This window comes from Odontesthes bonariensis, chromosome 7 (assembly GCF_027942865.1).
Source record: "Odontesthes bonariensis isolate fOdoBon6 chromosome 7, fOdoBon6.hap1, whole genome shotgun sequence".
NCBI classification, from domain to species: Eukaryota; Metazoa; Chordata; class Actinopteri; order Atheriniformes; family Atherinopsidae; genus Odontesthes; species Odontesthes bonariensis.
Window position 1 is genome coordinate 33,506,648 of NC_134512.1, and position 14,209 is coordinate 33,520,856.

At 41.1% G+C, this 14,209-nt stretch overlaps 1 protein-coding gene across 8 annotated transcripts in view; it reads right to left on the reverse strand.

Moving 5' to 3' along the window:
* mical2b (microtubule associated monooxygenase, calponin and LIM domain containing 2b) overlaps positions 1 to 14,209 on the reverse strand; it is a 62,597-nt gene that overhangs the window by 11,776 nt on the left and 36,612 nt on the right. For 4 of the 8 annotated variants that reach the window (XM_075470617.1, XM_075470613.1, XM_075470614.1 and 1 more), the window contains exons 13-25: positions 13,923 to 14,122; positions 11,910 to 12,004; positions 11,524 to 11,592; positions 11,199 to 11,327; positions 10,773 to 10,940; positions 10,435 to 10,638; positions 10,224 to 10,346; positions 8,805 to 9,209; positions 7,786 to 7,887; positions 7,580 to 7,672; positions 5,976 to 6,162; positions 5,684 to 5,757; positions 4,092 to 4,173 (exon numbers count right to left, since the gene is read on the reverse strand). In XM_075470617.1, the coding sequence (XP_075326732.1) occupies positions 4,092 to 4,173; positions 5,684 to 5,757; positions 5,976 to 6,162; positions 7,580 to 7,672; positions 7,786 to 7,887; positions 8,805 to 9,209; positions 10,224 to 10,346; positions 10,435 to 10,638; positions 10,773 to 10,940; positions 11,199 to 11,327; positions 11,524 to 11,592; positions 11,910 to 12,004; positions 13,923 to 14,122 (1,931 nt within the window). Of the gene's footprint in view, positions 1 to 958; positions 2,554 to 4,091; positions 4,174 to 5,683; positions 5,758 to 5,975; positions 6,163 to 7,579; positions 7,673 to 7,785; positions 7,888 to 8,804; positions 9,210 to 10,223; positions 10,347 to 10,434; positions 10,639 to 10,772; positions 10,941 to 11,198; positions 11,328 to 11,523; positions 11,593 to 11,909; positions 12,005 to 13,922; positions 14,123 to 14,209 lie in introns of those variants that run through there. The other 4 variants (XM_075470621.1, XM_075470619.1, XM_075470620.1 and 1 more) reach the window with 4 other exon arrangements.

Sequence of the window (14,209 nt, forward strand, 5' to 3'; positions counted from 1 at the left end):
TGCTCCTCTACAACTGATGTTTAAGTATAAACACATCCCAGGTACTTCAAAATTAAGCTATACACATTCTATACAACAAAATTAACCCAGTACCTGGTTCAGAATATGACACATGCTGGTTAAGCAACTGTAAAAAGAACTATACACCGTCTATCTTCAGAGCCATGCTGATCTTCATTCACATACAAACACCAACAAATCACATGTTCATGTGTACTCACAGAGTAACGAAGCCAAAAATATACAGAATCTTTCCAGAGCTGATTCCACTTGATCACAGCAAAGAAATGAAAATATGTTGGCATCACTTGTGGCATCAGATTCAACTTTTCCCTAAATGTGCTCACTGTCGGTGTTTAATTTACAGGACATTTAAGAGAAATGAGACACCAAACACAGAGGAAAGGACAGAGAAGACCCGCGAGCAGAGCCCATGAGGAAGCTGGAAGAAAGAACCGAGGAGATTCACTTCAATTCTGTTCAGGTTGGCTGGACTCTCGGACTGTTTCTCAGGAGCTGAACAGTATTCAGTCATCGTTAGGCTTTTGCACAAGGCCCGTTCTCCCTTTTCTGCCAATATATTTAAACAAAGCTTCTCTCTTTATTATTTAGCTGCACTTAAAGCCACGAAATACAAGGCAAGCCGTGTAACTGCTTAGAATTGGCTTAAGATTGAACTTCTCCAGATCCGATATTACAAAGAAAGTGTTAATTGTTAACAAAAGCTGTGATCCAGAAGAGGATTCGTGGGGGTGATGTTAGGTCAACTTAGCATTGAGGTGGCTTTTGACAAGTTTTTGGAAATGTTCAAACTAAATTATGAAAAATACCCCACATGCAAATTGTCAGATTATTTTTTCCAAGCGTTTTAAAAATTATTTTTAAAAAAAGACGTGATTCAACTGATTGGCAACAAACGACAACGCAGATAAATTATGTAATCAAACTGATTTATTTCTGAATATATTTACAGCTTCTAAATATCATAAATTAAGCATTTTTACAGAGTTAATCAATGAGGAAAACAAAGAAGGCTCAAAAGCTGCATTGAGAATTAATATAAACACAACTAAAAAAAAAACATAAACAGTACAGCCAACACAATGTATCTGTGCAAAAAAAAAAAAAAAAAAAAAAAAAAAAAGCTGCTATTGGGCTGCTTATCTCCTGAACAAAGACTAGGAGGTACATGAGAGAGATCTGGAGAGGGGCGCAGAGGTGGGGAGGCCTCCTGAAACAGAGGGAACCACAGACAGACCACAGACACGTGGACACAGGTTACTGTCAAAAGGGGCCTGAGGGGGGGGATGCTGTTGCTGCCGATACATCAGAGAAAGCAAATAAATTCAGGGCCCGCCGAGATGGCTGGATATTCGGTGTTAAAGAGGTTAGGGACCAGCACAGCACAACATGAGTTAGAGAGGTTAACACTGAAGCAAAAACAATGGAAAGATTGTGTTAAAAATTAACTAAAAAAGGTGCCATGTGTGCATCGATGCTTTATCGACTTCCTCTGCATTAAACTTTAAGCTGTTTGTGCAATCTCACAAACTTAACCATTTACTGTCGACAAAACCCGGGAGGAGACCTGACCCAGTAATGATCTAAAACATCCGGCAAATAAGCCTTTTCTGTCCATCCAAAGCCTGATTAACTGCATGTTTAGCTCTTAGCTCATCAGTCATTCTCCAAACTGAGAGCACTCTGACAGCTGCCCATTGCAGGTAAGGTGCTAACTGCTTAGAAGTATGTTACCCAACCCCACTAGTTAAAAAAAAAGCAAAAAAAATATAAAATATCCCAATAAATCTACATGCTAGCAGTAAGAATGTTTACATGCTAATCAGGACGAAAGACGAAGACTATCAGACGCTGGTGGAAGTGTCCCAACTTTTGCAAGAATTTCTCAATGAACCAAAGTTTTAGGTTCAAATACAAAGTTTGACCAGATAGTGATGCTATTTAAATCAGAAAATCACCTGGGGAGGACCAAGCCTGACACAAAATTTACAGCAATTCAATAGCTGTGGGGATGTTTCTCGAAAAAGGGCGAAGGTTAACGTCAAGGTGGAGCAACAGGAAAGATTTAAGTAGTCAAACGTCGCCACTAACCTTCCCCCGAATAAAAGGGGGAATCACCCAAAGTGATGAACAAACTGTTTTCCTGATAAACACACAGCTAGCATGACCAAAAAAAACAAAGCTAGATTTCAGCCTTTTCCTTGTTTAGTCTCATAGAGTTACACAGTAATGGTGGCTACCTCCTGGAACCGTTGAGAAGCACAGCATTCTATTCACCAACACACAGTGCTACACATAACACCTTTAATCTCTACAGCATGCCACACAGTGGCACGTGCTGGTTTGTGATTGGTTAATCGGGGTTAGGTTAAAAAATAGAAATAAAAATAAAAAAGGCAGGCGGAGCTATAAAGGCAGCCAATGCAAAAGCAACACAACAAGATCTTTATGACCAAAGCTGGCCAATCGTCACCTTCCTCGCTGGCAGGAATCAGCCAATCAGAGGGTGCAGCATTGGAAACTTGAAACAGACTGAACAAAATGAAGTGAACGAGACAGAAGAAGTAAAAGAAATAAGATGTGAGTAGAAGAGGGAAAATGGAAGACTGAAAGAAACTGTACGAATAATAATTATAGGAAAGACGTGACAAAAAAAAAAAAAAAAAAAAATGTAACCAAACAGCGCTGAATTCAATTTAGCCAACAGAATACATCACTGAATGGATTACAGATTACAAAAGAAATACTTTAAAAGAAAAAAACAAAACAAAACAACGCAAACTATGTTTTAACGGAGTCAAAAAGAATAAACAGTCTTCTCAGATTTTGCTTTCATTGGTGTGGAATGACTCTAGATAAAGCTCGCTGTTGGCATTAAAACAAAAGGCTTCGAGCATTTTTTTTTAATATTCTGAATAAATTTCACAAAATAAAAACCAGAAATAACGAGCCTTCAATACACAAGGTCACATGACCTGTAACAGCATACATGAAGTTTATACTGAAACTTATAATAATAGAGAATAAAATACACTGTTTTGGCATTTCCATTGCACATCTGTGTCGTGCAGCAGGCAGGTCAGTGTAACATCTCACATCATCATCACTGACATCATTTTAGTTCACCGTGAAGAAACCACACAGTCCACATGGCTTTAAGGTTAGAGTCAGAGCGTGTTCCAGGGCACTTTGCAGCAACAAAACAGAACTTTTCGTGCATTTCGAATCCGACTGGAGTGCAAAACTGGGAGGCTGTAACATTTTTGTGATAATCCACCATAAATGGAGCGCCAAGACCTCAACGCTGAACTGTGTGTGTGTTCAACGTCTGAGGTCACAGCAGCCTGGAACAAGCCTGTGTGGGTCAGACATTAATTCAGAAACACCAGGACAATCTGAAAGTGAGAAAACAAGGTACCAGGCAGCTGCTCGTACCCGGCAGCGTCAGGAAGGGCTCGATAAACTGCACGTTCACCGTACCTATGCGATAGTGCGCTTAACCTCGACTTTTAGAACGAGCTTTCGGGTGGAAATAAAAGGCAAAACTAAGCGATTCAAGTCCATAAGCTATTAAAGCTGCTTCATTGAATACTTTTTGTTTTAATAATACTAAAACAGAAAAAACAAACACGTAGAATATAGGAAGTGCAGTTATTATTTGGCGTCAAAACTTATAATGAACACCTAATTAACCCTTTTTGGGCAGTTCAAGAGAAAAAAAAAAAAAAAAAAAAAAACCAATTTGGATGCCCATGAGGCCACTTGGCCCAAACTAGCACCTTGTCAGTCCCCTTCCTATGAGTGCTGGTGGCCGAGGGTCTGCAGCGGGGCCAGCTGGGTTTCCTGGTACATCTGTCCCAGCACCTCATGCATCATGCAGAGCAGAGGACAGCCCAGGCTCAGCAGCTCAAACAGGAACATATAGTCATGTGAGTAGCTCCAGACGTGGGACCCCACAGCTGCGACACACTCGCACACACTTCCAAACAGCCGTCCTGGCAACACACACACAGCCCGACTGGCACGCCTCGGCCAGCTCAGGCCTCGCCTAAGCAAGGAAACCAGGGTACCTGGGGACTGCATCTGGATGCTGCCTGTGGTGGCGCAGATCCCGACGTCCAGCGCTGAGGTTCTGACACGGCTTTGGTCGTCCTACAAAAACCAGGATAAAGAGAAAAAAAGAGAAAAAAAGAGAAAGAAAATGACAAATAATCTTTTTTAAGCTCTACAGATAGGGGCAGACATTCATGATGGCTGACAGGTGATAATCAGCCATTTTAGTGAAAAATACATCCTGCTTTTAACAACTAGTGGAGATTAAACTTTCACCAAATGGAGACATTTTTAAATCCAGATTAAAAACATTTCTGTTCTCATGTGTCTATGCATGAAATCTGCACGATATCTTTTAACTTATCTGGACTGTCGCTTGTTTTTAAATTCATTTAAATGATTTTATTTGTTTCTCTTTATGTTCTTTTATACATTTTTAATGCTTATTCCACTCCCTGCTGCAATGCTTTTATTTTATGTAAAGCACTTTGAATTGTTTGTATATGAAATGTGCTATACAAATAAATTTGATTTGAACTGCAGAGCCATAAGAGACACTTAATTCTCACAAATACACCGATAATATGTCGTATTTTTAAAGACAACACATTGAATTCTACTAAAGCAATCCCCCAGAATCATGTCTTACCACCCACTAAAGTGTATTTCTCCACAGAACCACAGCCCTCTGCTCGTTTCTTTCTTTATCGCTGCGTTCAAGATGTTTTTGGCTGCAACCTTTGGGTCGATGATGTGTCAATATCAGCCAACATTACATTTTTTTTGCAATTAGTACAACTTATGGTCTCATTCCTCCTGCCCGTTGTCTGCATCGACAATCGGAATTATTTTTGTCCGATTTATGCAAATGTCCGTGTGCAGGTCCCGAGCAATGATTGGGTAAAACTACAAGAGCTCACAGAGGATTGGCTATGGGGGAAAAGCTCTGGGATGATGACAGCGACTCACTCATCTCACTCCCCTCCCAAGCAGCCACACCGTTTGTCACACAACTTTAGACACTCAGGAGTTGGAGTTTGTAGGGGTGGGCTCCCGTGTGACTTTCATTCATTTTCTCCTGTTTTGTTAGACCAGGGAGGAAAGTGATTCTCTTCTCTTTTGCTCTGCTTTGTTGAGGTCATTTTCCTCGCCGATGTAGATAGTTTTGTTTGTCGTTTTGGCCTTGGCCCATCCTGAAGCTCATCTTTTAACTCCAAGAAGACAAACCTTCATGTTTTTTCTCTGGTTGGCAGTTATATTTTGGTGTGTGGAGTAATTAAGGATTTTTATCTGGATACCTTTATGGCCTCTCCCACAAGTTAGAACAAGTTATGATATCCCAGTGTCTTACAGTGCCTGAAAAGCAGAATTTAAGCAAACTGTTTGTGAAGTGCTGATTGACAAGGGTGTGTTACCCTCAACTTCTACTGTAAATGTGTTTTAATGTTTTCTATGTGTGTAGGTTTTGTTCTGCAACTAAATACTCTTTATTTTCCAATATTTGTCATTTTTCTGTCAAAACTTTGTCATTAGTCTTCACAAGTCGGTCGGTGCCTGGCAGGCAGTACTGAGGGAGAGACTGTATAAGACTGACAGCAGAATTTCTTACCAGTCTCCTCCTGAACCGGCCCAGGTGAGAGCCGTTTTGGCGCTGGGCATAATGCATCTTACAGTAGAATTTTGCTGTGAGGGACACACAAAAATCACACATTCAGTCAGCTGAAGCCAACACATTTCAAAGTAGGAATTATATCTCTTGAACAAAAAATAAGGGCTAAAAAAGGTCCGAGTGGACAAAGGTTTCTAACTGTTTTTGCAGATTAAAGACCAAAGGCTCCCCTCCTGAAGGACTTCCAGAGTTATAATCAAAGGATCAATAGTTACGGTGAAATCAAACGTACCCTCCTGTGAGTCAAATGTGTGTCCTCCCAGGCGGAGGGTGCAGTTACAGACGTCACAACGGAAACACTCCCGATGGAAGAAGTAGCCCTCAGCACTGAGCCTCTCCATCACGTACACCCGCTTGGTGCAGAAGTGGCAGATGTCACTGCCGCCGAGCCCAGCAGGGAGTTCCCTCCGGGCCACACACTGAGGGGAAGAAGACCAGGAGAGAGTTACAGATCTCATATAAAGCTTTCCTGGCTCGTTTTAAGGGCCATTTACCTCCAGAAGAACCCTGAGAAAAGAACAAACAAACAGCAAAAACACACAGAACACATCTGGCTGATGTGTGAACACAAAGCTGGATTTTGAGCGCAGGAACCTTTTCCACAGACTGCCATCTTTAAGGGCTCTTTTGTCCACATCTTTAATTTCCAACACAGGAACCAGGAGCCAAACACAGAACTTTGGGGGAAAAAAACATTAGTTTCTGAGTGCTTCAAAGCAGTTATACTCAAAGCCACAATTATTAAACAGCCAAAACTTCGTAGAAAACTGTTAAATTAACACTGTTTCAATTAGTACAACTGACGAGCGCATTGGCCGTGGTTAGCCAGCGCGCCACAACCCCATTTATGCATTCTGCCCTTTAAAGCAGATGTCAGAGGAAATAAAGACGACCCAGAGTCAAAATGATCTTTAAGCTCCCTAAATAAAACGCTGTGGCATTTACATTGATGTATTTTTTGGTTAAAATGTGCTTAAATTTTCAAAATCTGTCAAAATCATTTAAAATGTAGACAAAAATCATTTCCAGTTACTGAATCAAATTTATTTTTAACTACCAGTAAAAGAGCAAAAATAATTCCTCCTGAAATGTTCATCAAGCTCACTTTGTACATAAACCTTACTTCTGGAAATGTGAAATGCCCAGTTTAATTTCCTTCAGATTTGTCCGGTTACATCACTGATGCTCTGCAAGGAGCTTCTCGTTTTTAATAACCGCGCTTTGCATCAAACCATGAAACATCAAACATTTACCCAAGTTGTTTTTGTGAAACTCAAAAGGAACGTGGAAAACAAAAGAACAATGTCGTCACAAGATGGTTTACATGAAATTAAAAACCAGCATCCACTATGAAACAACACTGGTCTCCCAGATTTGCACCGCCGGCATCCCTCAGAGCTTCGAATGCATGTACGTTTGTTGATTAAAGGTTTTTCTTGTGCACACAAAGATCCCCTAAGACATAAACATTAAAAACGCAGCTCTGGTTTCAAAAAGCCAAAAATGGCGTTTATCTCTGGAAACAGGGCTGGAGCGTAGAGCCAAGTATGATACATGTACACTGCAAAGTGTTAGCAGTAATGTTATACACACACACTACTAAGATACAGCCAGTGCTCTTAATGTCTTTCCTGTTCGTCTGCAGTGTGGAGCCACACCACCTCTCAGCCACAGAGCTGAAACCTGACAAGTCCAACAGCCCATAGTCAAACCTGGGTTAAACACACGCCACGTTACACACAGCAAACTTCTTAGAAAGTATGCTGGTAGTTTCACACACAAGCCGCGTTACGGTTTGGGGTTAGAAGCTCTCTTAAGCCTCCACATGCGTCTTACCGGCGCCGCTTTGGGCCTGTGGTCCGTCTCGTAGAGGATGGCCAGCATCTGAGCTTTAGCATCTATGGCTGACGATACCTTTCCAACTGTACGCTAACGTTAATGTCAGGTGCAAAAGAAAAAGAAGAGGAAGGAGTTGGGAAATCACAGAAATAAGACAGATGGTGAAGAAGAAAATTCAGTTGAACCGGGGTATTGTCTTGTACCTCTTTACTGTAACTAGGAGCTCCAGTGGGACAACTCTCAGAGCGAACAACTGATTTGGGGGCCGTTCTTCTCGGGCTTTCAGAATCCCTGCTCTCTGGGCTCTGAATAAACACCAGAATGAATATCGCTCGTATGACGAGTCACAGTTTATAGGTGATCATTTTACTGATTTTACTGTAGTTAGATGGCGTTTTAAGGCTGGAACATGTTAAATCAGAGGCGACCTTTTTCATACATCAGCTTACAAATCAAACAGATGAATCTGGATGCTTTCAATTTGCACAATCTGTACTTTTGTGTACAGATGTGTGTGTGTGTGTGTGTGTATATATATATATATATATATTTTCACACATACACACTAAGAGATCCCAGAAAGGCCTGCTACAAAGCTGTTTATTTTGTGTGAATTTAGACTAATTTACAAGCTGAAAAACCGACCAATAAAGCCATTCTGCTCCCATAACACATACAGGAAATGCTCGCCTATAACTGGTTAAATTCAGTTAAATGAGAAGCAAAGATATCCCCGCATATAATCACAGGTCAGCGCAGAGCTATGGTTTAATAACACTAAACTCAAATGGCTTCTCGGTGTGTTGCAACGTAACCTTACTTAAGAACAGGTTAGACCTTTAGCTTTAATACTGATTTATTGACATTGATGTCATGTTTATCTAAATTTGTCTGCAAGCAAGCACTGATGTAATCAATGCTCATGCTGTGTCCAGTCTGAATGGCCCAAGTTTGATTTAACATTTCATCTTTATTCTGAATTAAACTTAGATCTCACTTACTTTGTTGTTCTGAGTTTGGTTTACAGTTTATTAATCGGTTTAGTGCGTCGACCACAAACTGAAGGTGTAAATTGTGCAGGACTCAAACTTGATTGCAAGTCATGAGCTACAAAAACATTAAACTTTTTCGATCTCCTACATTTTTAGACAACCAGTTTCATAATGAATGATTACAAACAGAACGGATTTTTAAATGATTGAAAAATGCAGATGCCTGTTACCTGGTTGTGACCATTTTTAATGAATTCTCTATCATCAAATGCCCCCCGAGCAGATTTGTGGACCCTTTCTTTCTCATTTTCCACATTTCTCCAGGAACTCTCATTTATCCTCTCAAGATCACAGTTAGTGGGGATCTTCAGACTCTCATGCACTAAAATGGGAGACGTTTCGCAGCTGGACGAGGAGAATTGTTCCGTTTTTTTCTTTTCAGAGTCAGCGTAAGACAGTGGAGTGGAAGAGCGAATCTTTGGTTTGTTTTCATCTCCGGGAGAGTGGGGGGGAGCAGAGGAGAAACCGGACTGGACTGCGGGGTCAGAGACGGGGTGGACCACGGGGTAGGAGCTTTTAGATAAAGACAAAGGAGGAGCAGGAGGAGGTGGAGAAGAAGAGGTAGAAAAGTCCACCTAAAGAGGAGGAGCCAGACAAATGTTAGAGGATGAAATCGAATCTTAAATCAAAGGCTTTGTGACTCAACAAAAAAGGTGTGAAAAGGGTCCAAACTTATCAAAAAAGCTGCACAGTATATAAGACATAATAATCCTTTTTAAGCTCTACAGGTTAGATATGCTAAACCATCTATTGTAGGAATTTATCCACTGCAGGATGAGTTAAGAGCCAATAAAACTCCTCCTTGGTGCAGTATTAAGTGATGAATAAAACAATCTAAAGCATCTGCAGTACAATTGCACAGGACTGTAAAGGAGAGACTCGTCTTTTCTGTATTTTTTAGATAGTTAACTGTTAAATATAAAAAATCTGAGATTTTCCTGAGTGCAGCTGGTGAGAGTTAATAAGATAAATAAATTTACACATTATAGCTGTTAAAGAACATGCATCACTGTTGTAAAGCTCTGAAGGTTATAAGAAGCTTATTGCCTTTTCCTCTTCACTGAATATTTAATCTCCCATCAGGTCAAAACTATCAGATATATAATGATATTATTCAGAGACACAAACAAACCTAAATGTGAAGATTCGTCCTGTAATGAGCAAAATATTTGATAAATGTAGACCCACTTCTCTTCCAGTTCAGGCGTCATTTTTCCCAAAATTAAATTAAACGCATAAACAAGTCGGTTAATTATGATTTCTGGATTAGCACGCTATCCACACTTCAAACTCTTTCTGCATAAAAAGCAGAAACAGCTAATTCAAACACAGCCAATTTCATTAGCAAATAAACCTCCAAGATGATGAAATATCAGAAGGCTCATTTCTATGCAACTGAAGGTGTCAAACAAAAGCAAAACGCATCACAAATTAGGGCCGAGCAACTGACTTCTTTAGTCGTTACGAGTGATATTCTCTCTTTATCAACACACCCATCAGCCCCTGATTTTAAAAAGCAGTTATCATCATCATGCAGCAGCAACATTCACAGCGATACGTTTAAGTCCGTAACTGCAGAGATACACAACCTGCGACACAGAGAGAGCAGCAGACGGTTTGTTGGACCCATGAAACATGGAGGAGAGGTGCACAGCTCTCTCCTGTATACTCTTCTTTGCAAACTCTCTAGATGACAACCTCTGGTTTTTACTCTAAAGGGAAAGCGGGAAGTGGTTAAAGTTGGAGAAAACGTGATGAGAACTGTGATGAAACGATGTTCAGGAGTGGGATGAGATTCACCTGCTGCACAGACTCCTCTGACCTCTCAGAAGACTGATCAGGAGAGGTGCATTCTGGGTGATAACGTTCAGCGACACTAGGGCTGAGAGAGCGGGGAGAACTTAATGGGCTCTTAGAGCAGGAGGGTGATGGAGAGCGACAGGGGAAGCTGGTTTTCTGAGCAAAAGCACTGGGATTCTCCAGTAACTGAAGGTAAACAGAAGGCTGGAAACCAGAGGAGGAGCAAGAGGAAACAACAAAGTATGAGTTTACAGAATTTACACAGATACTCCACATTTTATGTGCTGCTTATTTTTCAAGATTAAAAACAGAGGAACTACTCTAACAGATAAGAATACCTGCCACTTGGGGCGAGGAGGAGGCAGACGAGGAAGAGAGCGGGTGTCTTTGGGTTTGGCAAAACGGGGGTTTTCCCTCTCTTCCTCATCCTCCTCATCCGAGAGAGGAGGTGGGGTGGCGGAAGGGGAAACAGGAGGAGAAAAGGAGGGACTGGATGGGTCCCCAGACTGTTGCAAGGGTGGGATGATAAAAGAAGGGAAAGGAAAGGAAATATCTTCATTTTCTAGAATAAGGAACCCTGTAACTGATCATCTAAGAAATTATAAGTAAAAAGAAAATGCATTATCACAAAGAAGAGGGTCAGATTATTTCCCCTTGGTCAAAAAAAAAAAAAAAAAAAAATGTATTAATTAAAACATCAACACAGCAACAAAGCTCCATCTCAATGACCAGCTACTGCACTATTCAAGTGGTCCGGTTTTCACCTTGGTGCGGATCTTCACCGTCGAGGAATTCTCCTCGAATTTGGCCAGCAGTTGAGTCGCCATGGAGCGGACCTTGTTGGCACGCAGCTCCCCGTCTTCACCAGCAGGAGGCGCACTGTGGCAGGACAACTGTGGAGAATTCAGGACACAGACAGGATTACACAGGGCCCGAATGGTGGTTTAAACCCATAAACTGTCACCACAGAACCAAGGGTGCCTTATATTTTCATCGGAATGATGATACAGACTGAAACGCACTTCTTTCAACTTTATTTGTGTTTTCAGAAGAAAAATTAAAGGAGTTTTGATTTGACGCGGAACCTACCTCTGAGAGGTAACTGCTGCCCTTCCTCCGTCTCTTGTTGACAGAGTCGTCTTCCAGCTTCTTGTCGTCCTGTGAAAGTGGATGTAACAACACAAATCCAATCACACAGACTTTAGACTGATGCTATTAGCTGATTGCATCAAGATGTGAAGAATCTCTCTGATCACGGTGCAGACTAACAACTGGGATCGATGATTCAAATGAAAAACAGTGTTTTACAAATAAAGCCTTGATTTATGTTTGCTTTAGTTCATCTAATCTAAAGCCAAAATGTCAACGAGCGAACAGTGTTCGTGATGAATGGAGCATGGACTAAACTTTGATTAAAAGAATGCCACAGACACAGAAGAGAGGAGAAAAGAAAAGTCGACTGTGTTGTACTTTACCCTGGGTGTCCTTTTTCGGGGCTGAGGCGGGTTCTGCAGTTTGTGGTTGGTTTTAGATGGATATTCCTCAGCATTTTCATCTGCTTCTTTGGAAACTAGAAGATTTAAGCATACAAATAGCAAAAATAAAGATTAAGTATTCAGTTTTAGGAAATTCAATTAAGTCGGTTTGATTTCACGAGACATGGGAAGACTCATCCAGAATGAAATCCCCATTAATTAGATTTCTCAGTTTTTAATGTGACAAAACAACAATTAATAACATCAGATTTTATGTTTAGGGGCTTTTTTTTTTTTAAAGCTCTGAAAAGATTTTACTCAGATCAGATTTGCAGAATTATGCTACTCCAGAAATGTGAAGTTTGAACTATTTTGCTGTTGCATTGCCATTATTAACAGTAACAGATATCTCATCATCACTTCTACAATTCACTTATTAAAGAAATTAGTCAACAATGTTGTACAAATACTTGATATTTATGTGTTGGAGTGGAGTCGAGCAGCTCACTGCGGCCTATAAAACCAGTTCCTGTGAACAGAGCTGTTGTATTATTTCTGTGGTATGTTACAGATATTTAATTATTTATTTAATTATCGCGGGGGGGGGGGGGGCTGTCATTGGGTGAGAGGCGGGGTACACACCCTGGAGATGTCGCCAGTCCATCACAGGGTCACACAGAGACAAACAACCATCCACGCCAACACTCGCTTTCAGGGTCAATTTAGAGTCGCCAATTAACCTAACCTGCTTGTTTTTGGTCGGTGGGAGGAACCCACGCATACATATACAAAGTAAAAGGCCTTGTTAACTGAAAATTAAACGGTGATGGTGAAATTTGGTGCCTGTCTTCTTCAAGTGGAAGCCTAAAATGGAAGTCCTGAGTCCTCCACAGTGAGACAATGAGTTATCATCCACTACAACATAAGCAGGGCTCATCCTTGAAACAAAAGTTGAAAAATTATTAGAAATTCATCAAAACCACAAATGCAGCTTCTTGAAATAACCATAGGCTATTATAGTAGTGCAAAATCCCCACAGTGTTCCCTCGTTACTGCATAAATATAATCAAACCCCCCAACCTGAAAGGTCCATGAGCAGATTCCCACCAAAAGAGACTGAAATTGGGTCATTTTCCTAACATTTCAGAGGTGTGGATGGTTGGGTGCGAGCTCTCCTTGGCACATTAGCATACAAAGCACTGCTTTGAGAAGAGGCTGAGGCGGCAGCTTGCAGTGGTGGTGTAACCACTGATGAAGGCCTCTGCAGCTACGCAGAGAGACTGGATACGTTTCCACACACATAGCACGCATACCAGTCAGGTCTCTGGCAGCGACTAACCTGACCGCAGTTGTGCAACAAGCAACTTTAGCTCATGTCGCAGATCCAGGCTCTATAATTTCACAGAACCTCCGCCGAGTTTGACAGAATTTAAAAATAAAACGAGAATGTGTCCACAGCAGCAACACGCAGCGTCCGTTGTCTCATTACACAGAAAAACTCCAAACAGAGAGTTTAAATTGTTAGGCAGGGCATCTCACATGTTTGGTGGTTAACAGCACATCTCCTTCTGTTTGTTCCGTACAACAAGATTAATTTCTCATATGCTGGATCGACTTTAGAAAATAATCATTTCCTCATGTCAGACGGGTTGGGAAGTCAGAGGGGCGTTGCCTCTCTTAACTCTGTGGAAATTTATGAGACGGTTTGCAGTGCAATCCATCTAAGTTCAGTAAGTTTGGCTTCAGGGATTAAATGAAAACATGCCCTGATATTCAAAAATAAGTTGATTTAATTGCCTCTGGCAAACTTGGTTGTTTATTCAGTAATAATACGTAGATTAACCTTCTAAAAACACAATGCTGCTCATGGTTTCTACCACTAAGAAACAATCGAATACAGATAAGAAAGCAAACACCTTTGCTAAATACATAGCCTAATAAAACTGAAGTGATAAGTAGAGAATGAGAAGTTTTATTGAGAGTCTGTGAGTCTAAAACAGTTAGGACTCTGACCATTGTTGTTTCTGGGCGAGTTCCTGAAGGCCTCGTAGAACTTGGACAGGTAGAGGACCATCAGCAGCTTGTCCGGTTCTGCTTCCGCAGCCATCTCCTTTCCTGTCGTCACCGGCTGGATGCCGAACTCCCGCTCAGCCACGTCAAACGCCAGCTGGTTGTTCGCCGCCACATCCTCCTCATTCAGAGAGTCAAAGTCACTGAAATCGAAAGAAGAACAGTGTGATGATGGGATGTGTGAAAAAGTTTCTTGGCACGTCCTCTGTATTCTCTGCACTGCCAGAATA